At 56.7% G+C, this 25,682-nt stretch overlaps 1 protein-coding gene across 7 annotated transcripts in view; it reads left to right on the forward strand.

Annotated features, from left to right (window-relative positions):
• The window catches only part of CFAP46 (cilia and flagella associated protein 46), a 91,237-nt gene that overhangs the window by 54,765 nt on the left and 10,790 nt on the right, over positions 1–25,682 (forward strand). For 6 of the 7 annotated variants that reach the window (XR_016018830.1, XR_016018831.1, XM_088791734.1 and 3 more), the window contains 18 exons: positions 868–1,016; positions 1,566–1,664; positions 2,343–2,475; positions 3,290–3,436; positions 7,660–7,857; positions 7,942–8,048; positions 9,825–10,001; positions 10,819–10,954; positions 16,853–17,041; positions 17,772–17,960; positions 18,442–18,576; positions 19,269–19,448; positions 19,832–20,002; positions 22,377–22,474; positions 22,933–23,009; positions 23,975–24,105; positions 24,422–24,579; positions 25,128–25,207. Coding sequence is in view for 5 of the 7 variants with exons in the window: in XM_088791734.1 (XP_088647860.1) it covers positions 868–1,016; positions 1,566–1,664; positions 2,343–2,475; positions 3,290–3,436; positions 7,660–7,857; positions 7,942–8,048; positions 9,825–10,001; positions 10,819–10,954; positions 16,853–17,041; positions 17,772–17,960; positions 18,442–18,576; positions 19,269–19,448; positions 19,832–20,002; positions 22,377–22,474; positions 22,933–23,009; positions 23,975–24,105; positions 24,422–24,579; positions 25,128–25,207 (2,554 nt within the window). In the remaining 2 variants the exon portion in view is untranslated. The remainder of the gene's footprint in view (positions 1–867; positions 1,017–1,565; positions 1,665–2,342; positions 2,476–3,289; positions 3,437–7,659; positions 7,858–7,941; positions 8,049–9,824; positions 10,002–10,818; positions 10,955–16,852; positions 17,042–17,771; positions 17,961–18,441; positions 18,577–19,268; positions 19,449–19,831; positions 20,003–22,376; positions 22,475–22,932; positions 23,010–23,974; positions 24,106–24,421; positions 24,580–25,127; positions 25,208–25,682) is intronic. The other variant, XM_088791736.1, reaches the window with a different exon arrangement.

A 25,682-nucleotide genomic window follows, 5' to 3' on the forward strand; every position in this document is an offset into this window, starting at 1 on the left:
CATAGGTGGGTGCAGGATAGTTAGTCATGAACATTTAAGCACATTGTGACGGTTTTGGGGAACAAGACAACAGTGAGGGGTTCTGTGGTCTCAGTGGCTGTGCCCTGAGGGTTCTGGAAAAGGACATTACTCTGACATTCCAAGGGTCTGTTACCTTAGATGCATAAAGACAGCAGACAGTTTCAAAGGTAAAGACTGATCTTTGTCAAGGAAGCCACAGGCCCAGGACGCCACTACCGGCCATGACTCACTTTTAGTTAGGAATTTTTACATTCAGACCATCCTGTGTGGTTCTTTTCAGAGTCTGAGTTTGTAGGGTTCACCACGCAGGGCTCCTCTGAGCTCGTCAGGTTTAGTATATATGGTCCCTTTTTCGTCCACAGTGCTTTTAAGCAGATTTTTAAAATAGTTTATCCCACTTTTCTAATTTTTCACTGAAGAATAATTATTTTATCAAATGTAGCCTGACATTATAAGAAGTATTAGTTCTACTCTCTATTACATTTTAAAGAAGTTGTGTGTATACATAAAAAAGTTCTGTTTCTAATGGATCAGTAGTTTTAGGTGGAAAATGAAAAAACACACATAACCTTGACTACGTAAATGGACTGTTTCTCGTGGGATCTTTATACAGGAGTGCTGGCACTTACAGGTGGTTGCACAGGACAAAATGAAAGGCATTCATGAAGGAGAAGGAAGAGGCACTTCATTCATTCATTCATTCATTCATTCATTCATTCATTCATTCATTCATTCACAAACTGGTTAAACACCCTGTGCCAGGCTCTGGGCTTGGCCCTGAAGGCGAGGCCTCTGGAGAGCCTGGCCTGCCTCTCGTGACCGCCCATGTCTGCTGTGTTTGTGCAGATGTACAGCCTGTATTACCTGGACCAGCTGGTCAGGTGCCTGCAGAAGCTGTCCCTTCATGAGCTTGTGGTCCCCGTGCTGCAGCTGGCTGTGCTGATCTCGGCCTCCGTGGTGGGCAGCAAGAGCCTGGAAGACCTCTACCACCTCCGGTCAGTGGGCCTGTTTCACCCCAGGGAGTGTCGAGTCTTGGTAGTGTGTGTGCGCCTTTGCTGTGAGCTTCCAGTTCTTTCCCAGTGAGCAGCGCAGGGCAGCCGGTCAGTCATACTGTGCACCATTCACGGTGGCAGAGGGGCCGAGATGTGACGAGGTAGTCACTTTGGGAGGTATGGAGACGTCCATGGCGGTGCTTTGCGCTGAACCTGGTGTCACGCTGTGGTCAGCTGTACTAAAGCACGTTTTGAATCGTTCCACAGCAGTCTCAGGCGGTCAGAGCCCTGCCCGCCCTCTCGACCTTCATGGTGACTTTGAGGTTAAGAACATGCATGAGTCAGATACCTGAGCGAACACTTGTTTTCGTCTCTCAGAAGTTTGATAGGGCCACCTGTTATTTTTCCCTAGTAGTTTTGCCTAGCTTTAAAAATTATTGAAAATATCATCAAATTATGCATTTCTTTCTTCATTGACCAATTTTTATCCATTGCATTGAGCCCAGTGCAGCCTGTGTGACGGCCTTGATGCCCTTTCTGTGCCCCTCCTAGACTTGCCCTGGTTTGCTCTGACTTGAAGTTGAGAGAAGCAGCTGCTTTCCATGAAGAAGTAGTTGGACAAGCCTACATCGGTGACACAGAGCAGGCGAGGTACATTGGCTGCGAGCTTCCCCGTGACTCAGTGCACAGGTCCGGGCTCGCCTGGACAGAAGGAGCAAATGGCCATGTGGCCCGGCTCTCGGCCGTGTCCCCTCCACGCCCCAGGCCCCATCTCTCACCGCGGCCAGACAGTGGGGTGTTGGGAGGACCCTGGCCCAGGAGGCAGTGCATGATGTCAGTGTGGGGGCTGTGCCTGGGGGCAGTTAATTACTTACTGACCCTCCTGTTGTGCGACCTCTCTGGGCTGGACCGTGCGAGTGGAGGGGAGACAGGACAGAGAATTTGCAGGGGTGGGTGGAGCCGCGAGGTGAGGGAAGCAGGCACTGAAGATGGAGGGAGGCAGGACCCCAGGAGTGAAGCCGCCATGGGCACTTTGGCCTCTCGATGCGGCGGAGCCCTGGACAGAAGCATGTGAAGCATCGAGGTCAGGGGGCCAAAGCCGTGGCCGGATGCGTGAGTCTGGAGTCTGGTGGGGAGAGTGACCGCGGGCGTCAGGGGTGCTGCAGTTTTAATCTTGGTCAACATGTGGCGGGGGCGAGGGGGCAGTGTAGTGCCCTCTTGCAGCCGTTTGAATTGCAGGTCTCCAATTACCGATGAAATTGAACACGTTTGTGTATTTTCTTGGCCACTGTATTTCTTCTTCAGTATATTGCTTTTCACTTATGTTAGCTGCAGAAAAGAAATTGCCTTGAAAAAGGAGAAGAATAGGGAACCACAGTTAGAAGAAAGTCTGCCAACGCTGAATGAGCCCACGACTGCCGTCCAGCCCGCAGGGACGAAGGTTCTGGTAGCAAAAGACAAGGTACCCTCTCTTTGCCAGAGCACCTCGGTCCCAGGGTCGGGGGGCAAGGCGGTGACAGGACAGCAGCTGGGGCCCGTGAGCCAGGGCGCATCTTAACGGCCTGCTGTGTCAGGTTTCCTGGGAAATCCAGGCACTGGTCGAGGCCCTGAATTCAGGGCTCTGGAAGTCCCTGGGAAGACCAGACCACAGACCACCCTAGAAAGGGCCTGCCAGGGGCCTGCTCAGTGATTCAGAGAAGACAGGCTGAGGGCACAGTAGGGTTCCAGAAGGCAGATCATGTGGCCGGGAAGGAGAGGCCCTCGCAACCAGAGAGCATGCTGTAGGTCTGGCCACTGTCCAGCTCTCTGCTCCACTTGGTGGGCTCCCCACCCGCCAGGCTCTGCAGCCAGAGAGCGCTTGTCCCCACGGCAGAGCCCCACAGTGAGCACGATTCCAGCCAGGGTCTGGATGTGCAGGCGCCCCCTGCAGGAAGGCTCAGTGTACGACGCACCCAGGACTGCCCAGGGGCCATTGTGCATCTTGCTGAAGTGCAAGAGGTCTGACCTGTCCCCTGCCCACTGGAGGGGCACTGCCTGGTCCAGGAGAGGGGCCTGGAGCTGGGAGCAAGGGGTGGGGAGGAGGGCGGCCCAGGAAGCACCTGGCACAGCCACTGGTGGGCTTGGTTGGTGAGAAGAGACAGGTGTCACAGGAGGAAAGCTAGGCTGGGCCACTCGGTGTAGACGTGACCCAGGGGGAGCCTTGCACCACAGCACTTGGCCGGGGTGGAGCTGCCCTGGCGCAGGCGTCAGGTGTGTGGCCCTGTGCTGCCCTACAGGTTTTGAAGATAAACCAAGAGACTGGGAGAGGCCTGGCCGGCACGTCCTTTCCCCAACTGTGGACCCTCAAAGCAGAAGTGCTGCTGGACATGGACCAGTACCAGCCAGCGAGGCTGCTCCTGTCAGAGGCGTGCCAGGCCTTCCAGGTAAGGGCCACACCTGCCAGCGCCAGCGGAGCCTGCCTGCGTCTGGAGCGGCTCTGTCTGTCCTGGGCAGCTTTGGGCGTTCAGTCCTAGAACCATATTTGTTCTTTCACAGAGCCCGCTGTCCATGACAGCTCCCATGTCCTTTGTCATGCGTTCCCACTGTCCTGCACTCACTGACAGAGCTGCCAGGCTCCCAGCAGGCCTCCCAGGGGCTGTGTGTGGGTAAGACCCTGGAGAGGCCTGGGGCTTCTTCCTCCAGGGGCAGACGGTGCCCCAGTCCCCCTGACCCGTGACATGTTCTGACACTTCAGTGGGCCTTGCGGTATCTGTGGTCTCTGGGGTCTCGATGGCAGCCTGGGGTTCACCCAGCCCCCGACTAGCTAGCATTCCAGCTGCCGACCTCTCAAGCCTGCTCTGCCCTGGAGCACAGGTCTTTGGGATGCCCCCTGCCCCCCGGTACTGCACTTTCCAGGGGCCCAATCTCCAGCTTCCTCTCCCTGGTTGGACTGTTGTTTTCCTCCTGGGCCATCTCCCCCACGAGGATGGATGCCCTTGGGAAAAATCCAGGACAGAGTGGAGCCCCCATATGTGCGTCCCCCTCCCAAGGATGGCAGCTCCGGTTCCTGCCCACTCAGCTGCGCTCCAGGGCCCACAGATAGGTGGTTCGCTTTGTCCAGCATTCAGACCTATTTTCCCTGGGGGTGAGGCAAAGCTACAGACCAGACAGGTTGTCAATTGTTTTGAAGAACCCCAGAGAGAGAAAGTTTCCTAATAAATGGGTATAAAAACTCAGTGGCCCCATCACTTTGGGGGTTCCAATGTCGTCTCAGACAGTGGGGACAGGTGTGTACAGGTGTCTCAGCATCTTCCCCTCACCTACCCACCCACCGCACATTCTCGAGTCTCCATCTCCGCCCTCCTCTTGGTTCTTCCCTGAGGTCACAGCACTCAGCCCCAGGTGACCTCTTGGCTGGGGATGTCTTCCCTGGGTGTCTGCAGGGACTGTCCCTCTCTTCCTGGGGAAGAGGCTACCTGTACCCACACACTGCTCCCCCGGCAACCCAGCCGTCAGCCTGTCCCTCCGGCTCCATCCGCCAGCTTCCAGTGCTGTCCCACGGTCCTGGAAGGGGCCCAGCCCTCATGCCCACCTCCGTTCTCCCTGCTCTGGCTACTGTTGCACAGCAGCTACACCCAAACCTGCACGCATTGGCCTTCCTAGGGCCTTGGCTCTTGGGACGAGCCCACCAGGCCCCCCACTTCAGCCTCTTTGGGCTGCATGCTGGCCACTCCCTCTGGACTCAGCCACCCTAGACTCCTCCTCTTCCTGCAAGTGCTCCTGCTGGGCTCAGTCCAGAGGCCAGTGATGTCCCCACTGCCCCCTGCCACCCCCAGGCCTCCTCTCACCGTGTGCAGTGAATGGGGGACGGAGGCAGCCCTGACCGGCGAGGACACACAAAGCCTCGTAGATACGGACGCTTGGTCTGTTCACCCAGACCGGCCCCTTTGCCCTGGACCAGCGTCCAGGCAGAGGCTCCCAGCCCAGGGCTGACGTGGCCCAGGAGGGCAGGCCAGTGCTGGAGCCTACTGCCGAAGGGAAGGGGCTTCCCAGGGCCCTTCCCACTGTCCAGAGCCCTGAAGGTCAGTTCTCACACACAGGCCTCAAGCCCACCCTGTGGCCTGGGGGCAAATGTGGAGACCTCTTCATGTCAGAGATGAGCCCGGGGTATGGACATGGGTGTGGCAAGGCCTGTGCCTGGAGCTGCCACAGTCACTGTCTTTCTGTCTTTGTCTCTCCCTATCTCTGTCTCTCTGCCTCTGTCTCCATCTCTCCCCGTGTCTGTCTCCCCGTTTCTGTCTCTCCCCGTCTCTGTCTCTCCCCATCTCTGTCTCCCCATCTCTGTCTCTCCCCGTCTCTGTCTCTCCCCGTGTCTGTCTCCCCGTCTCTGTCTCTCCCCGTCTCTGTCTCTCCCCGTGTCTGTCTCCCCGTGTCTGTCTCCCCGTCTCTGTCTCTCCCCGTGTCTGTCTCCCCGTCTCTGTCTCTCCCCATCTCTGTCTCCCCGTCTCTGTCTCTCCCCGTCTCTGTCTCTCCCCGTCTCTGTCTCTCCCCGTGTCTGTCTCCCCGTGTCTGCCTCCCCGTCTCTGTCTCTCCCCGTGTCTGTCTCCCCGTCTCTGTCTCTCCCCATCTCTGTCTCCCCGTCTCTGTCTCTCCCCATCTCTGTCTCCCCGTCTCTGTCTCTCCCCATCTCTGTCTCTGTCTCCATCTCTCCCCGTGTCTGTCTCCCCGTGTCTGTCTCCCCGTCTCTGTCTCTCCCCGTGTCTGCCTCCCCGTCTCTGTCTCTCCCCGTGTCTGCCTCCCCGTCTCTGTCTCTCCCCATCTCTGTCTCCCCGTCTCTGTCTCTCCCCATCTCTGTCTCCCCGTCTCTGTCTCTCCCCGTGTCTGTCTCCCCGTCTGTCTCTCCCCGTGTCTGTCTCCCCGTCTCTGTCTCTCCCCATCTCTGTCTCCCCGTCTCTGTCTCTCCCCGTGTCTGTCTCCCCGTTTCTGTCTCTCCCCGTGTCTGTCTCTCCCCGTGTCTGTCTCCCCGTCTCTGTCTCTCCCCGTCTCTGTCTCTCCCCGTGTCTGTCTCCCCGTGTCTGTCTCCCCCTCTCTGTCTCTCCCCGTGTCTGTCTCCCCGTCTCTGTCTCTCCCCGTGTCTGTCTCCCCGTTTCTGTCTCTCCCCGTCTCTGTCTCTCCCCATCTCTGTCTCCCCGTCTCTGTCTCTTCCCGTCTCTGTCTCCCCGTCTCTGTCTCTCCCCGTGTCTGTCTCCCCGTGTCTGTCTCTCCCCGTGTCTGTCTCCCCGTCTCTGTCTCTCCCCATCTCTGTCTCCCCGTCTCTGTCTCTCCCCGTGTCTGTCTCCCCGTTTCTGTCTCTCCCCATCTCTGTCTCTCCCCGTGTCTGTCTCCCCGTCTCTGTCTCTCCCCGTCTCTGTCTCTCCCCGTGTCTGTCTCCCCGTGTCTGTCTCCCCGTCTCTGTCTCTCCCCGTGTCTGTCTCCCCGTCTCTGTCTCTCCCCGTGTCTGTCTCCCCGTCTCTGTCTCTCCCCGTGTCTGTCTCCCCGTTTCTGTCTCTCCCCGTGTCTGTCTCCCCGTGTCTGTCTCCCCGTCTCTGTCTCTCCCCGTGTCTGTCTCCCCGTGTCTGCCTCCCCGTCTCTGTCTCTCCCCGTGTCTGTCTCCCCGTTTCTGTCTCTCCCCGTCTCTGTCTCTCCCCATCTCTGTCTCCCCATCTCTGTCTCTCCCCGTCTCTGTCTCTCCCCGTGTCTGTCTCCCCGTCTCTGTCTCTCCCCGTCTCTGTCTCTCCCCGTGTCTGTCTCCCCGTGTCTGTCTCCCCGTCTCTGTCTCTCCCCGTGTCTGTCTCCCCGTCTCTGTCTCTCCCCATCTCTGTCTCCCCGTCTCTGTCTCTCCCCGTCTCTGTCTCTCCCCGTGTCTGTCTCCCCGTGTCTGTCTCTCCCCGTGTCTGTCTCCCCGTCTCTGTCTCTCCCCGTGTCTGTCTCCCCGTGTCTGTCTCTCCCCGTGTCTGTCTCCCCGTCTCTGTCTCTCCCCGTGTCTGTCTCCCCGTCTCTGTCTCTCCCCGTCTCTGTCTCTCCCCGTGTCTGTCTCCCCGTCTCTGTCTCTCCCCGTCTCTGTCTCTCCCCGTGTCTGTCTCCCCGTGTCTGTCTCCCCGTCTCTGTCTCTCCCCGTGTCTGTCTCCCCGTCTCTGTCTCTCCCCGTGTCTGTCTCCCCGTCTCTGTCTCTCCCCGTGTCTGTCTCCCCGTCTCTGTCTCTCCCCGTCTCTGTCTCTCCCCGTGTCTGTCTCCCCGTCTCTGTCTCTCCCCGTCTCTGTCTCTCCCCGTGTCTGTCTCCCCGTGTCTGTCTCCCCGTCTCTGTCTCTCCCCGTGTCTGTCTCCCCGTCTCTGTCTCTCCCCGTTTCTGTCTCTCCCCGTCTCTGTCTCTCCCCGTGTCTGTCTCCCCGTCTCTGTCTCTCCCCGTCTCTGTCTCTCCCCGTGTCTGTCTCCCCGTGTCTGTCTCCCCGTCTCTGTCTCTCCCCGTGTCTGTCTCCCCGTCTCTGTCTCTCCCCGTCTCTGTCTCTCCCCGTCTCTGTCTCTCCCCGTGTCTGTCTCCCCGTCTCTGTCTCTTCCCGTCTCTGCCTCTCTGGCTCTCGCTCAGTCTCCCCCACCCCGTCCTGCCTCCATACATGTACATCTTTTTTAGGCGCTTGACGATCCTTGTGCAGAAGCCAGGTGCCTGCACCTTCTCGCACAGTTGGCCAACAAGGAGAAGAACTACGGACAAGCCAAGAAGCTGGTGGAGCGGGCCCAGCGCCTGGGGGGTGGTGAGGAGTTTTGGTACAGCTCCATGCTGACTCTCGGAGATGCCCTCTTGTCCACGGAAAGCGAGGGGAGAGAAGCGGTGAGGATGGGCGAGGCCGCGTGCCCGGCTGGGAGAGGGGCCTGCGGGCTGGGGCCCCGCTCACATTAGTGCGGCCATTCTCAGGTCTGCCAGCTCTTTGAAAAACTCATCGAGGCCTTCACAGTTCTCAAGAAAGAAAGACCGAACCGAGCACCCGTATTGGAATTCATGGCCACGGATCTAGAAGCCAGGTGATTTTTGTAAGAAAAACTTAATTACCATGAGAGCCAGGGTGTTTTTTGTCTGTCAGAGACTCTCGTCACGAGGGCCGTGTGGCCACACCCTTCTCCCAGCTGCAGAAAACGCCAATGTCCTGGGCGTCCTTCAGACCTTCTCTGAGAAGCAGAGTCTGTCACGGCCACTTGTGAAGGTGGCTTCGGGGAGGTCGCAAGAGCCTCGTGTCGGGCGGGGGGTCCTGCAGGCAGTGCCTCCTCCTTTTGATTGCGCCTTTGCTTGGGACTGGGACGCAGGTGGCCTGTCATGCCCCTCAGTTCTCAGGGAACGGCCCTCATTTCCCACGGAGCAGGGCAGGGCGTGCGTTTCCCCTGGGCCCCTCTCTGGTTGAGGGGACAGGTACCACCAGGCAGGTGAGCAGGCTGTTGGGGGGGGTGCCCTCCTCTCGTCCTCTCACCCCGAGCCAGGGCAGCGTTGGGTCAAGTGCTTGGATGTCTCCTGATCCTCTGCCTGGCTGCTTTCCCACAGGTCCATCCCCGGGGCGGCACCAGGCTCCCCCCCACACACAGGTCCATCCCCGGGGCAGCACCAGGCTCCCCCCCACACACAGGTCCATCCCCGGGGCAGCACCAGGCTCTCCCCCCACACAGGTCCATCCCCGGGGCAGCACCAGGCTCCCCCCCACACACAGGTCCATCCCCGGGGCGGCACCAGGCTCTCCCCCCACACAGGTCCATCCCCGGGGCGGCACCAGGCTCCCCCCCACACACAGGTCCATCCCCGGGGCAGCACCAGGCTCCCCCCCCACACAGGTCCATCCCCGGGGCAGCACCAGGCTCCCCCCCACACACAGGTCCATCCCCGGGGCAGCACCAGGCTCCCCCCAACACACAGGTCCATCCCCGGGGCAGCACCAGGCTCCCCCCCACACACAGGTCCATCCCTGGGGCGGCACCAGGCTCCCCCCACACACAGGTCCATCCCCGGGGCGGCACCAGGCTCCCCCCGCCATCTGGGCAGGACTTTAAGGAGCAGCAATAGTTCTCCCATGGTTGTTAGTCTTTCAGATTTTCTGCCTTTTTTTTAGCGATCTGTCTGGCAATTTGTGTTCTCTAGAAAACTTTCCTCGGGGCTTTTGGCTGTGCCAGTACAAACGCTCCCCGCCTGCTTCTTGTAGCTTTTACAGAGGCTGTGTCTGAGGTCTGTCCCCTCGTTGTTATGTCTGTGCCATCTCTCCTCCTCGAAACCAGATCCCCATCCGTTGACCTTTTCCAAGAAGCAGCTTGTGGTTTATGGGCCGAAGCAACGGGGTCTGGCTCATTTTGGATTTGTTTCCGCCGCTTCCTTGTCCTGTGCTGCTTTTTGTGCTGCTGAGGGGCTGTCGGTGCCGTTCTGTTCCCACCTCCGCGTTCGTCACTTCGTCCACACCTCCCACTGCCTCTGCTGCCAGCGGCACCTCTGAGCACCAGGGCAGCTCCCTGTCTGACACGGGACGGACGGCCGTTCCCATGGGGCTCTTTCCTGCCCCCAGTCGTTTGGGAGAGTGGTTGAGAACTTACAAATGGATAAACACCTGGGGTGGGGGCTGCTTTTTAATGTCCTGTTGTGATTGGACAATGTGGCTGGTGGGGGTGTTGGCTTTCGAGAAACACCCCTGTAGGAGTCCCTGCCGGCATGGAAGCGAGAGGCACTGTGGGTACCGCGTGGACGGTTGATGTCGTCCTCGAGTTTCTGGCCTTGTCACATCATGTCGTGTGTTTGGCGGAATCTAAAGTGGAGCCCCCGCACGGCAGGTGTGTGAGCCTCCGGATCCAGGTGGCCCGGGCGTCCGCTGCTGGGGAAGCTTCCTGTTGCCAGGCCCTACTGGACGACATGGATGACCGCTTGGTGGGAATTGAGAGAAAGTTTATCAGCTGTGGCTACAAAGAGAATTGTGCGGCTATAAAACTGGAACGTGCAAATATCAAGAGGTGAGTGGGCCTCGCTCCAGACGCACATGTGACTGTCTGGCTGTCCCTGCTGGGGACCGGCGCTCCGTGCTCTGTGATAGCACGGTACCCGTGCCGGGTCAGCCAGGCCCTTCCCCCTCAGCTCCCACCCCCCGCCACTTCCCCACAGGCCACCTTTCCTCCCCTCGGCCCCTACTGGGCCCCAAACACCTCCTCCTGGCCCCGGTCCTGTGGCCACCTGCACTTCCCTTGGGGACAGCACATTGGGGGTGTGAAGCCCCTGTGGTGTCCCTCAAATGCAGTCTGTCATGAGTGTCCTCTCTTCTGTCCTGCTGCCTCAGTGTCCCACCTGCTCAGCTCCATGACCCCACCCCAGACACAGCACTGGCCACAATCCCCACAGAGAGACGGGCAAAGCCTCACCCCTGCCGCACCCCACCCTGGGCCACACGTGCCTGGTGACACACAGCATTTCAAAGCACAACAAGCCAATCACATGTAAGGTGTTAAAACCAGCCGTCATGAGGGAAAGCGATGTGGGCACTTAGGAAATGTAACCTCGGTCATGTGGTGGAGGTGGAATGGTGTGTGGCCAGTGAGGACTTGGAGACGCAGAGAAGCACCCCCACAGGAGGGTGGGGACGTGTGGCGTCAGCTGCTCGCACGCCTGTGAGGCTAGGCTCAGTGTTTATGAAGACAGTGCAGCATGCGTGCTTGCTGAGGCGCTCTGTGCGTGTGCTGGTGACACAGTGTGGTCACACAGAGACTGCACGTCTTGTTAGCACTGATGACTGATGCGTTGACCTGTTGTGGTGACTCTGCCCTTGGTCCCATGAAGGTTTTGTGCCCAAAGTGAGCCGGACCAGGAGCAGAGGATGGCGTATCGCCTGGAGGCCTGCAGCCTGGCCCAGAGAGCTGTGGCCGAGGTGGAAGAGCTGTTCCACAGCGTCCAGGGCTTCCTGTCCTTCCATGATGTAAGTGCGTGGCCTGGACCCTGGGGCACACTCTGCTCATTCCCTCCTCCCATCTGAAAGAGCAAAAAGGGCCCCAAGCCATGTGGTCAGCAAAGGTGGGCAGCCACCTGTGAGCAGAGGTGGCCCACTCTGTCCACACTTCCTGCGGCCACATGGAGGGGGGACCCAGGTGAGGCTGGCGACTGCCTGAGTTGAGGGGATGCGGCTGGGGACCCGGGGAGAGCGAGGCGGCTGCACTTGGCAGGACAGAGGGCCAGCAGGTGTGCTCGGGGGACCCGCAGTGCCCGCCTGGGGACTGGGCAGCGTGTTCTGGGAGGACACTGCCTGAGGCTGGGAGGCATCCGGGGAAGGATGACAAGAAGCAGGGCCACGACCGCGCCTGTCCCCATCTCGTGGCCTGGGCACTGGGCACAGACAGAGCGGGAGTAGTTAGCCCTGGATGGGCACTGCTCACGCCCCTGAAAAGTCCCACTGTTTCCAAATAACTGTCTCAGAACAAAGCTCGGAAACTTAATAGGAACGTAAAGAGCCCCAGCACCCAACAAGATGAAATGTACCGCATCTCGCAGCCAATCAGAAATGATCAGTATGTGAAAATGCAGGAGCAGGTAACTCAGAATAAGGAGAGTAATCAGCCACTCAGAACCAACCCAGAGCTGAATTGGAAGTCGGGACATTACAGCCGTTATTGCAACTGCATTCCACATGTTCAGATAGCGAAGTACACAAAGATACAAAGAGAAGACCAAAACTGAACTTTTAAGGGTAGAAATCAGTGTGTGAGAGGAATACACGGATAGGATAAATGGCAGAGATTGTAGAAAATTGGAGAACGTGAAGACATAGCAATTGGAACTATTAAAAATGAAAGAAAGAACAAAGGGAACAGAAATTGAAATTAACAGAGTGTCGGTGAGACGAGCAATTTCAAGTGCATGAACGTAGGTGTGATCGGGGACCCAGAAAGCAAGGGCAAACAGCGGTTCACAGAAAAACATTTGAAGGAATAATGGCTGAAAATTTTCCAGATTTAATAACAGTAGCCATCCACTGACAGATCCAAGACGCTCAGTGAGCCCCAAGCACACGAGTGTGACTGGGAAGAAAACTAGACCAGGACACGTCATAACCAAACTGTTTAAAAGCAGTGACGTGACTAAAAGTTCTTAATCAGACAACGTGTACAGAGCAATAAGGACGAAGTGAAGCAGCATCCAAAAAGCCACTGAGAGACTTGTCCATCTAGAACTCTACACCCAGCAAAAATCTCTCCCCAGAATGAAGGTGGGGTGAAGATTCCCCCCAAATGCTCACACGCTGAAAGAAGGTGTGTGGAGCAGACTCAGTGCAGGAGGCTTACAGCCCCTGCCAAGACATGGGGTGAGAGCGGTACCGGACGGGGACGTCACTCAAATGATCCCAGAGCATCGAAAAAGTAAACCACCTGGGAAGACTTAGAAGAGCTCTCATTATTTAAGTCTCTTTGAAAGAAAATTGGTGCTTTAAACAAAAATAAGTGTCTCATAGGGCTAACATGTGAAAACGAAGTATATGACGACAGACAACAGTAGCACAAAATATTTTCATGCTCCGTGTGAAGTGGTGTGACGTACCATAAACCCTGAAGCGACCACGAAATGACAGAACAAAGGGGTGTGCCTAATAATTCAAGAACGGAGATAAAAGGAAATCATAAAAATTGTTCATTTGTTCCACAGAAAGCAGAAAAAGGGGAAAGAGAATAAAGAACAGATGGGACAAATAGATAGCAGACAGCAGGATGGAACCTGAAACCTAATCCTATTAATAATCACACAAAATCGAAATGGCCTGACTGCCCAATTAAAAGACATTGTCAGACCCAGCTACATGCTGCCTACAAGACAGCCACTTGAAATAGAAAGACATAAATAAGCTAGAACTGAGAGGTTGGAAAAGGGCGCACCAGGCTGCCGCTCAACAAGGGAAAGCTGCCGTGGTCACATTAACATCAGGCAAAGCAGATTTCAGAGCAAGAACATGACGGGAGATGCAGAATCCACTTCACAGTGTAAAGGGAGCGACTCACCAAATGGCCACAATACTCTAAACATTGTACCTAATAATAGACTTTCAAAATAAATGAAGCAAAACTGATACCATTGCAATGCAGAAGTAGACAAATCTACAATTAATAGTCAGAGATTTTAATACCCCTCGCTCACATATTAGCGAGTAGACAGAAAATAAGAAAGATGAGAACATACCCACCTGTTTGACCTAACAGGTGATGAAACGTTTCCCACAGCAGCATGTGGAACATTTTCCATGATATACCACGTCTGGACCACAAACGTAAAATGAGTCTCAATAAATGTGAAGGGACTTAAGTCACATAAGGTGTGTCCTGAGACCACAGTGGAACTGAAGTCGAAATAAAAAAGCGGAGGCTAGAAAGCGCCATCCACAGAGACAGAAAGCAATCTGCGGTCATGCGGGTGGGATTGGGGGTGGGCACGGGGCCATCGAGTGGGTGTGGGTCCCTTTGGGAAGTAGACAGGGGTGATGTGCACTCGCCAAGTACCGGTGAATTGTACGCTTTAAAATGGCTAATTTCATGTTATATCAATTTTACCTCCATTAAAAAAAAGAAAAAAAGAAAACAAAAAGAAAGCTATGGGAGAAATGCCCGAATAATTGGGAAGTAAATAGCATGTATCTCAAAATAACTATGGTCCAGAGAAGTAATCAAAAGGGAAAGTATTTTTGAATGGAAGGAAAAAAAGCACATCAGAGGTTCTGAGATGTCTCTGAGGCAGCACTTAGGGGGAAAGTCGTAGCGCTAGTACCTGTATAAGAAAAGAAAAGGATCCCAAATCATTCACTTCAGCCTCCTCCTTAAGAAAGTAGAAAAAAGAGCAAATTAAACTCAAGTAGAAGAAAAGAAATTGAAGATCAGAGTGGAAGCAGTGAAATAGAAAACAGAAAAATGAAAGAGAAAATCAACAAAGCCAAAAGATGGTTCTTTGAAAAAATAAATAAATTGATAAACTTCTATGCAGATGACCAGGAAAAAAGAGGGTGAGGGACATAAGTAACCAATATCAGAAATGAGATGTGACATCACCGAAGGAGCTACACATATTAAAGGAAGAATAAGGGAATATCAGGGACAGTTTTATGCTGATGTACGTGACAACTTAGGTGAAATGGAACAAATGCCTTGAAGACCTAAACTACCAAAGATCACACAAAAAGAACTAGAGAACCTGAATAGCCCTCTGTTGAAAAAAATGAATTTGTAGTGAAAAGTCTTTTCTGGAAGAAAATGCCAGACCCAGTGGCTTTATTAGTGAATCCTACCATCATTTAAGGAAAAAAGAAAAAAAAAATTCTGCACAAACTCTTCCAGAAAATTTAAAAGGTGGGATTACATTACAACTGTACAAGGCTAGTATTACCCTGATACCAAAACAAAAACTACAGACCATTGTTCTTCATGAACATTGATGCAAAAGTTCCAAATAAAATTTTAGCAAATTAAACCCAATCATATATAAAAAGGATAATACATCAACATCAAGGTGGGGTCATCCCAAGAATAGTTCAACATTCAAACATCAATCAATTTGGTTCACCATATTAAAAAAAAAATCCGTATGATCATCTCGGTAGATGCAGGAAAAACAATTGATAGAATCCAGTACCCGTTCCTGATTTTTAAAAGAAGACTTAGCAAACTGTTAATGGAAGAGAACTTCCTCAACCTGATGAAGGGCATCTCTGGAAAAAAAACTAGCGCTAACATGATACTTAATGGTGAAAGACTGAACGGTTCCCTGAGATAAAGACTAGACAGGGGTGTGTCCTGTCACCACCTTTATTCAGAATTGTATTCGTGTTCTAGCCAATCCAATAAGGCAAGAGAAAGACATAAAGAAAAACATATATCTTTCTATTAAAAGCATCCAGATTGGAAAAGAAGAAGTAAAACTGTTCTTGTTCACAGATAACATCATCATTAGTGTAGAAAATCCTATGCAATCTACAAAAAGTAATAAACTTGTTACCAGTAGTAACACGTGACTTTAGTAAGGTGGAGGGATATAAGAACAATGTGCAAATATTAATTTCATATTTCTATAAGAGTGATCAGATATTAAAAAATTTTAAACTACCATTTATGACAGTATAAAAATGATATTTGACGAAAAGTGAAAATTTGTACCCTGAGCAGTGACTACGAAACCTTGCTGAGAAAAATTAAAGACGTAAATAAATGGAAAGCTATATCAAGTTCATGGATCGAAAGACTTGATATTATTAAGCTGTCACTTCTCCCCTAAATTATCTGCAATCCTTATCAAGATAACTGCAGGCTTTTTGATAGAAACTGACAAAAGCATTTTGAAATCCGTGTGGAATTGCAGAGCACCTAACACAGCCGACACCACTTGGAAAAAGAAAAACTAAGTCGGAGGGCCAACGTTACCTGATTTTAAGACTCATTATTAGGTTGGTGCAAAAGTGATTGTAGATTAAAAGATTCATAATGGCAAAAACTGCAGTTCCTTTTGCACCAACCTAATATCAAGCCACAGGAATCAAGAGGGTGCAATTTTAATGTAAAATTATATGTGTAGCTCAAAGGAACATAATAGAGAATCCAGGAGTAGACACACACACACACACACACACACACACACACACACACACACACAGAGAGAAACCTGGTTTTCAGCAAAGGTGCAAAGGCCATTCAGTGAAGAAAAGCTAGTGTGTGACACAATGGTGCTGGGACAGCTGGACAGCCAAACAGTAGACTCAGTTCACGGCCACCCCCTCACCCCTGACCCAAAAAAAACCCTAACTTAAAGTTGCCACAGACCTGAATGTGAGAGCTGAAACTATAAAACTTCTAGAAGAAAATACCTTTGCAACATGAGGCTGGGCAAAGATTTCTTACTCAGGACACCACAGGCATGATCCATAAAAATTAAACTGGACATCTGCTCTTCAAAAGACACTATTACAAGAATGAAAGGCAAGTCACAGACTGGGAGAAAATATCTGCAAATCATCTATCTGACAAAGCTCTTACATACAGAATATACAAACAACTCTAAAAACTTAACACGTTGTGTACGGATCACGAGAATCTTCACGAGGGATTTAAACCCCGCCGTATGCAACGTGTTAATAAGAAAGCAACCCAATAAAAATTGGGCAAAACCTTTGAACAGACATTTCTCTAAAGAAAATAGGTGGATGGTAAATATTTTTGTGAAAAGACGGCAGATTTCAATAGTGAATCATGGAATTGCAAATTATAACCATAATGACTCCCCCCCAACCCCCCCACCCCCACCACTTCTGGACATGGTGACTCTAAAAGACTGGCCCCACTGAATGATGGCAGGGACGTGGGGGGCTGGGGTTCGCACTGCGGGTGGTGTGTGAAGTGCACAGCCTTTGGAGAACAGTGGCAGTTTCTTAGTCACACACAGGCCTGCCCCACCATGCAGCCATGCCAGTCCTGTCCACACACAGATCTGTGGGGGGTGTTGGCAGAATTGTCCCTGCAACGGCCCAAGTGGAACAGATAAAACAGCTGCGGTTCATCTGTGTGATGGACAGTACTCAGCAGCAAGGGGAACGACACCCACACAACCATGAGGGCAAACCTTGATTATGTGAGCAAAATGAGCTGGACAGCACACCCCGTGACCACCTGTGCCACCTACAAAACGCAAACCACAGTTTCGGAAGGTCTCTAAGCCATCAACCGGGAAGGAGGAAGTTTGGGGAGGTGGGACGCAGGCGACGCGGGGCATGAGGCACACGTCGGTTATTTCATTGTGACGGCTTTGTGGGTGTACTCAGACATCAGAATAGCCAAGCGGATTCCAAACATGTCAGTTGCAGACCATCAACACGCCTCTGATGAGGAAGCTGGCACACGTCAAACTCAGCCTGGTGGAGGTGTGTCTGGACACGCTCCAGCTCACCTGGCAGGAGAGCCTGAAGCGGCAGTTAGAGCAGAGCTCCGCGGACAAACTGCTGGCCGCCTACCTGCAGAGCACGAGCGACTACACACCCCTCGGCTTGGTAATATCTGGGATGAGAACTGGGCCCAATCCCCACAGTCCAGCTGGGGAGCTCGCCCACCCACACGCTTCTCATGCTGTGTGGGGTCTCCCTCACTGTGCGCCTGATGTGAAGGCTGACCAGTGGGAATGTGAGGGCTGGAGTTCCCGGCAGCCCCGAGAGGTGTCCGGGCAGCTGGGGGCCTCCAGGCCCTGCTGAGGAAAGGCCTTATCTCAGGGGACCTACCTAGCTCGTGAAACCTGGGTGGCTTTGGGGGTATAGCCAAGCACATGACAGCCCTGCTCCCCAAGTCCTGAGTTTGCTCTGACTGATGTCAGCCTGTGAGAAAGCCCAGAAGGTGAATTACATTCTGTTAAAAAAATAAGTTCAACTTGCAAAATAATTTGTTCTGAAGGAAACATGTTCTGCCATTTTAGACATTTTCTTAGATTTCATTCATTATGAATCAAATTGGACGTAACTATAAACGGATCAAAGATAATCCTACAATTGAACTTCATATGGACTCACATGTGTCATGAGCCCCAACTTAAGGTTATATAAGCAAACTTTAGTGACGTCTCAACACCTAAGCCCTGGAGACCCTCCCCAACACCCACTGGGTGTTTCTCAGACTGCCCGGATGTCACCATGGCCGGGGCTCTGGAGCTGGGACCCCGGAGTACTGGAGGGTGGGCCTCTCATCTTCTGAGGTGGAAGCAGGTAACTAAAGCAGTTTGTGTTCCTGAAGGAATGGCTCATGCTGAAACGGACCCTGGCTCACACGGCGCTGGCACAGCTGGGGAGCCTGCAGCCGCTGTGCAACGGCTGCGCGGAGACCCGTGCCCGGCTCCTGGGCCTGGCGGGGAAGGCCCTCCACCTACTGGCCACACACACAGACCCTGTGCACCCATCCTTCTACTGGGAGGAGAACCTCTTGGTACACTCCTCTTCTGGTCTGTGGGGCAGGGCATCTCGGAAACATGCACTAAGTCCCAAATGTGCCCGTCCAGCCCCAGCTCCCTCTCAGCCCAGCTTCCTCCTGCCCCTCCCTGCTGTGATCCCACAAACCCAGTTCTGGGCCCTCTGCCCCCAGGCAGGTTCCCCGTGGTACCCGCAAGGACCCCTTCAGGGTGGCTCATCCTGCAGACAGGCCGCCACAGGCCCCCGGGGTTGGTTTGTGCATTTGTCCCCCAGCCCCCCGGGGCGGGCACCTGACTCCCTCGGGGCCAGTGCCCAGGGACTGAAGGAAAGTGAGCACAGCACCGCTCGTGTGCCCAGAGCTGCTCCCCACCCGGCGGCCCCTGTCAGCCTCCGCTCTCGGCCCAGGGCCCCACGGCCAACAAACTCCGACAGGCACTCCGGGTGGGCAGGCGTTGTCCACCCCACGAATGCCCTGACTGGTGATATGTGGTCCCTAGGCGGGTGCTGACCTGAGCAGCCTCAAGGGTCTGGAGATCGTCCAGGATGAGGGCGACAGGGAGGAGCACTATGGCAGCCCAGCGGCCTGCAGGGCAGCCCTGGAGGAGCACAGCAAGAAAGGCTCAGATCTGAAGGTGCGCCCCTCCCACCTGCCCCGCGCCCCTCCCACCTGCCCCTCCCTCCAGTCCCGCGCCCCTCCCACCTGCCTCGCGCCCCTCCCACCTGCCCCGCGCCCCTCCCACCTGCCCCGCGCCCCTTCCACTGCCCCGCGCCCCTCCGACTGCCCCGCGCCCCTCCCACCTGCCCCGCGCCCCTTCCACTGCCCCGCGCCCCTCCCACCTGCCCCGCGCCCCTCCTGCTCCTCCCACCTGTCCCGCGCCCCTCCCACCTGCCCCCGCGCCCCTCCCACCTGCCTCGCGCCCCTCCCACCTGCCCTGCGCCCCTCCCACCTGCCCCGCGCCCCTCCCACCTGCCCCTCCCTCCAGTCCCGCGCCCCTCCCACCTGCCCCCGCGCCCCTCCCACCTGCCTCGCGCCCCTCCCACCTGCCTCGCGCCCCTCCCACCTGCCTCGCGCCCCTCCCACCTGCTCCGCGCCCCTCCCACCTGCCCTGCGCCCCTCCCACCTGCCCCGCGCCCCTCCCACCTGCCCCCGCGCCCCTTCCACTGCCCCGCGCCCCTCCCACCTGCCCCGCGCCCCTCCCACCTGCCCCTCCCTCCAGTCCCGCGCCCCTCCCACCTGCCCCGCGCCCCTCCCACCTGCCCCTCCCTCCAGTCCTGCGCCCCTCCCGCGGAGCCTGCCTGAGCCCCTTGCCCCTCCCCCCCGCAGAGGAGGCTGGCCCTCGCCCAGCAGTGCCTGGCCCAGGCATCTGAGGTGCTATTGCAGTGCCTGCAGGTGGCCCTTGGTAATGGCTTCCTGGACATCGCGGCAGCTGCCAGCCTGGAGATGGTGGAGTGCGTTGGCACCCTGGACCCGGCCGCCACGTGCCAGTTCCTGGCGCTGTCGCAGGTATGGCTCGGCTCTCTGCACCTTCCTGAGGCCCTCTGGGCCACCTTGGGGAGAGTGCTCCCTCCTGCTGGAGGCCCCACCAGCTGGGCTGCGACTGGGGCCTCTGCATGAAGGCCGGTGCTCACTTAGAGGAGAGGCCGCGGGTCCCCGGATGATGGTGGGGACGGTCTGTCTGCGTGAAGTCCCCTGAGCCTCCGCTCCTCTTACTGGTGTTCTGTGGGTTCAAGAGCCTTGGGGTTGGGAGCTCAGAGCTGAAGCAGCATTTGCCGCGGTGGGTGTGTTTTGGGGGAACAGCCAGACGGGCAGCTGGAAGAAGCAGGGCATCCGAGGGGCTCCTCCCATGGCCGCCTGAGCAGCCCCGCGCCCTCTGCGATCTGTTGCAGAGCTGCTCGGCCTCAGACATGATGCGGGGCATTCTGCTCACGGCCACTGCAGACACCAGCAGCTCACAGCTGGCGGCCCTGCTGCAGCTCCAGCACAGGCTGAGGTGCCAGGAGGCGACTTCCACCAGCCTGTCTGCCCGCGTGGAGCAGAGGCTGGCCGCCATATCCAAGGTGACTAAGCTGGGCACACCCTGTAAACCTGCGGCCCGGCCCGGGAGCCTGACTTCAGCAGAGGCTGTGGCCTGGGCCCACATCCTGCCTCTGCCTCTTGCTGGCTGTGTGGCTCCAGGAGGGCCACCTCCTGGGTGACTGTGGGGGCCTGGGCGGCCATGCCTGGGGTGGTCGTAAGGCTGGCACTCTGGCCCCAGTCAGCTGCAGAGCTGAATCCTGAGAACCATGTGCAGGTCACCGTGGCCACTTGCGCCTCTTCCTTCCCGGGGACTGGCGGGTGGGAGTTGGGGTATTTAAAGAAACAGGACTCCGGTGAGGCTGGTAAGTCACGGAGAGCAGACTAAAGCACTCCGGGTGGTCCAGCCACATCCCTCCTTTCCCTCACAGTTGCTTCCGTGGTCCCTTCACCCAGGGTGTACTGTGTACTGTGGGGTGTTTAGCAGCATCTCTGGCCCCCACCCACCAAAGGCCGGTAGCCCCTCCCCAGAGGTGACAGCCAAGTCTGCAGACATGGCCAATGGGAACAGGGCTGCCCTGCTGAGAGCCGATGCCTTAAGCCCCATGAGGGAAAGTCTTTCCTTGAGCAGCGGGGCAAGATGCTACCAGCCTGGGGGAGGGGCTGCAGCTGGAGGAAGACATCCACATGTGTCTGTGCCCACTGGGGGCTGCGTGACAAGCCGGAATAAAGGGCCGCTCCAGTCAGCGTCACTGAAAAAGGGAGTGAGCGAAGAGCAAGGTGGTGACCTCTGTAAGCCGACGTGCAGTCTTAACTCTCGCAAATGAGTGGACACCTGGGCCAGCCACTGCCCTCCCTCTCCTCCCCTGTTACTGGGGTAACACAGTGCCCAACTGAGGAATTTGGAGGGACCAAATATATCCAGTTCAGAGAATAGGACCCAGGCACTGGGGGCTTGGTCGGTGGTGCCATCGCTGTCACGGTGTTACTGCTCCCGCCGCTGCTGTTCTGTCCTCATGGAAACCTGCACTGTGTCACAGACTCAGGGTCAGCTACACTGGGGGTGGGGGCCACAGGCCACAGAAAAGCTGGAGAGCTGCAGGACCTCACGGGACAGCATCAGCGTGGGGAATCGAGAAGCAGCCAAGCTAAAAATCCTGAGTGGAAAGCCTTGGACAGCCGACCGACTGCCCGTTGTCTACCCCAGGTCACTGGCTGGTTCAGGGAGCAGCTGGGCCTGGACCTGGCAGAGACCTCGGGAAAGGGAGGTAGCCCGGCACACCAGGCTGACCGCTGGACCATGTGGGCTTTGTGTGGAAGCTCCTAGAAGGCAGTGAGCTCTGCTGTGGTCTCATGATGCCTGGGAAACAAAGACCCGCCTAGGAGGAGGCGGCCAGAGAGCCTGGCCTCGCAAGACGGTCCCATCAGAGTCTCAGAATGAAGAGCTCACAGTGAACTAGAGAGCAGGGAGCAGAAACCCTGCAGCTGGAGAGGACAGCAGGAACGACTGGCCAGGAGCAAGTGCCACATGAGAAATGCGCACTTTCAGCCTGCGGCTTCAGCGGAGGCTAAGATGAAGCAGGTGGACGTCCCCTGTGGGGCTGAGAAGGTGGGAGCTGGGGCTCTGGTCCGGGCAGTGCACTGGGATCACCGTCCCCTCGGACAGTCGGGCAGAAGCCACTGCAGCTGAGCACGGGCGTGTTCAACCCAGTCACTGCACCCCTGTGTCTGCAGGACCTTCCTGTGGTCCCGGCAGCAGGCGCTCAGGGTCTGTCACGGCCCCTAGCCAGATGCCCACTGCCCACAGGGGACAAAGAGGTCGTGGGACGCTGTGCAGAGAGGAGGGGTCAGCCCCTGAGCATGCCAGCATGGATGGATCTGGAGACAGAGTCTGCCGTGGTCCCCGTGGGGAGGCGGGCCCGGGGGCAGTGCCCTGAGTCCCTGTCTGGTCAGCCATGGCCCATTGTGGAGACGCTCCCAGCTGCCTGGCTGTGACTGGCACTGCATTGTCTCTGTCTACCCTTCTTGGACAAGTGTCATCGGATCGCCCTGCTGGGTGTGAGTGTGGACACCGGCCAGCTTTTGCAAACCCGAAGCTCAGCGAAAGTAGGAGCCGTGTTTTTGAGCAGTCAGCTCACTGGGGGGCTGCGTGCAGAGCGAGCAGGCGCTGGAACCCTCTGTGTGGTGTGGAGGTACAGGGAAGAGTCTGTGCTTGGGGTGGTCCAAATCAGGTTTCTGACATTAGCTGGGAGCCGGTGAAATGTGAGTACAGAGCCGGTGAATCCCACGTGTGCCTGCTGCCCCCTTGTGGTAGCCATGAGTCTTGCTGGGGTCCCACCAACTGGCTCAAAAGCCCCCTCCGGGGTGACCTGTCTCCACAGCCTACAAGCATACTTTGATTCCCTGTTTGTCACACAGGCTTGGCAGAATCTCCAGGTCACTAAACAACACTTTAACCTCTTGAATGAGATTCCTCCCACTTTCCGGATCCTCTTTCTGCATCACTCACCAGACAGGTGAGGCTTCCTTTCTATTCTTGTGCCTGTCCCCCCACAGCATGGGGGTGGCCACGCCACGGAAGTGAGGGGGGCGGGAGGCTCCCTCCCAGCTTAGCTGGTGGAGGGGGGAGCACGTCGTTCTCAGAAGAGGCCCAGGGATCATGGCGATTATGCCCAGCCTGCAATGATGCGGGGTGGGCACGGTGCCACCTCCCATCCCCAGAGTGGCCCCGTGTGTCTGGTCTAAAGGTCACCATTCATGTGGGGCCAAACTGTCTGGCTTGTCTGGAGAGCGGGTGGCCTGCCCAGCCCCTGGCAGCGGCTGCAGACGGTTCACCCGGTGACTGTGCCCAGATGGGCCTGTTTTAATTCTGTGTCGCAACTCGGTGAACACGCCTGTGGGAAGGGGCTCCTACTGGACGTGTATGTGGCTCTCAGGATCGTGTCTTTGGGGACCCTCTGCATCCTTCCCACAGGACCCATCTGTACGGCGCTGCCTACGAGAGTCCCAGGCTCATCCGTACAGCCAAAGGGAAGGAGCTGCAGGTGGGGGGTAAGCTCTGCGGGGCAGTACTGCTGCCCGGGCTGGCACGCCCCTGCCAACACACACACAGGTCCCTCCGCTGGGTGTGGCGACCCCAGCCCCCACCCACATGCCATCTCCCCCAACAGCACCTCTCTAGGATGGGGAGCTGACACATAAATGACGCCCAGAGGCATGTGTTTCCCTGGGATCGGACAGGCTCAGCAAAGTCTGGCCGTGTACCTCACTGGGGGGAGCCCCAGCCATCAGCCAGCCGGTGACACTGTACCAGTCCCTGTGTAGTCACACGGGCTGCTCAGGAAATCATACACTGTGCACAGCAGCCCTCTCGCCCTCTCTGGCATTTCCTCTCCAGTGGAACACCTTCTTTCTTCTTTGTGCCTCAGGCACCTAATTCTACTTGGTTTCTTTTGAAACTAAGGAAGGTTCTAGAATGGTAGAGTCCATCTGCTGCTTCTTCGGGACCCCGCAGGCTATCTCCCTGAGCCCCAAGCACCAGCGCCATTTCTGAAAGTTGTCCTGCGTGAACAGGAGCTCTGTCCATGGCCGAGGACCGGACCCTGGGGGGCTGGCCCTCCTGGGGTCGCCGAGGCCTGGCCCAGCCATGCGGAGCTGACACCCCTCGCAGTGTCCACACTGCAGCACTGGTGCATTTTAAACATGTAGTTTCTGTCTCCCTTTCTTTCCTTGACCTTTGGGGATCCTTGCTCTCCTGGCCCATCCTGTCGCCTGGTGTGGCAAGTACCGCCACTCCCCGGCCGCACAGGTCAGACTCCAGGAGCTGCCTGCAGGGTCCTGGTAGTGGTTACACCAGTGACTCAGAGGAAGGGCCTTGTGGGCATGCAGCCTGGGGGAGGCGGGGGGCTCGTGCAGAGTGCGCCCACCATTTGCTTTCTCGCGTAAGTCCCAAGGGTCACGCATGAAAGGCAGGTCTGCTAAGCCGTGTGCAGGACAGCAGCGCTCTGTCCCCACAGGCTTCTGCAAGGTGGCTCGGGTGGCGGTGAGCCCGGCTGCCTTCTCCTGCCTGTTGGCCAGCGCCCAGGAGTTCCGGGAACAGACCCAGGCTGAGGTGTACAGAGAGGACATGGCCTTGACCCCAGGCCTGGTGAGGCACAGGCCCCAAGCCCAGCTGTCAGGGCTGCCACCAGCCTGTCGGGGGACTGGGACCCCAGCCCAGCTGCAGTGGGGTGGGGTTGGGGGTGGGGGCTGGGGATCCCAGGGGCCTCTCAGCAGAGTCGGCAGGTGAGACCAGCAAGTAGCACTGTCTGCTGGGGTCCGGGGGACCCTGGCACGCAGGCAGGGGCCTCCTGTGCTCGTGAGCTGGGCCCCAGCCACCAGGCTGCTTCCAGGACTGGCCTTTCCACGCGGGCCCGTGCCCCATCGGCTCCACCTAACCAGTGTGTTTTGTGGGCTCTCCTTAGACACCTTCCGATCACAGGCTGTTGTGGCTGAGACAGGAGCAGGGAGGCAGGTGCCTTGAAAGGGAAAGGCTCTCTGTGCAGACGCTCAGTGACACCCTGAAGGCCCTGGAGGAGTACCTGCGGCCGCTGTTCCCCCTGCTCAGCTGCCGGGAGCCCAGGTGCCTGTCCTGCCTGTTTCTGAAGCGCTTTGGCCGGAACTCTGAATCCCAGAGCAGCGCAGTGACGGGCTGGGGGAGGCAGAGAGGCAGGGCTGTTGTCCTCAGATACTGTTCACCTGGAAGCGAGTCTCATCATGACACCATATGCTAACGAGCTTCTCCCCACACTAAATGGGGATGTGCGAAGGCCCCTTCACCCCCAGAGCACCTGACTCTGTCCTCTCTGGAAGTCCTGGTTCCCCGACCGTTGCAACACCCCCACCTCTTGTCCCCGCTTGTCGAGTGTGTGGTAGAGGGGAGAGCAGCTAGAGGGGCCCAGCTCCGCTGACTTGTTTCTGGTAGGAAAGCGGGGTCGGACACATGGTACTTTCCATATGTGCCAAGAGGTCAGAGGTCAGAGGTCAGAGGTACTCCCAACCCGTTTGCCCAGTGAGGCCGTCCCCAGAGTGAGCCATGGAGACTCCCGGAGGCCCAAGGCGACGCTCTTTAGTTCTTCCTACGTGTGATTTCCATGGAGCCTTAAAACCGGAATGTGCCTTGGCTTCCAGAACGCAGAGTCCCACGATCGTTGCGGATTTGGGGAAACCAAAAAGCAGGGACAAGGAACGGAAGCTGTCGCTGCCCCCGGGTGAGTGACGGCCGCACGGAGGCCACCAAGGCCCCGAGTGACCTCAGGAGCCTCCGTGGCTGATGATGGACAGTTGGGTTGAGACGCACCCACCTGTCTGTGAGAGTGGAGATGGGCTAGAAATGCTCCCAGCATCTGCAGGCGGGCCTCCCTCCAAGGGTCTCCCAGGGGGGCCCAGAAGGTTCTGTGTACGGCCCCTGACCAGTGCCCACCCTCTGAGGTACACTGACACCCACATGTGCGCATGGCTGCAGCACGCGTGCCATGTGTTACGACGTCGCGTCGGCTGTCACCGTCGGAGTGTGTGCGTCCCAGATGGTGTGAGGGCAGGAGGAAGGCTCCATGACCTTCCAGGTCCGCGGGCTGCTGCTTTCCTCAGTAGAAAACGAAACGTGCTTGTGTTACCTGAGCCGGGGAGGGCAGCTTCAGGGCAGCCCAGCCTGGGTGTCTGTGGCCTCACGGCCGTCTGCACTTC

This window comes from Rhinolophus sinicus, chromosome 15 (assembly GCF_057876585.1).
Source record: "Rhinolophus sinicus isolate RSI-liver-muscle chromosome 15, RSI-T2T, whole genome shotgun sequence".
NCBI lineage: Eukaryota > Metazoa > Chordata > Mammalia > Chiroptera > Rhinolophidae > Rhinolophus > Rhinolophus sinicus.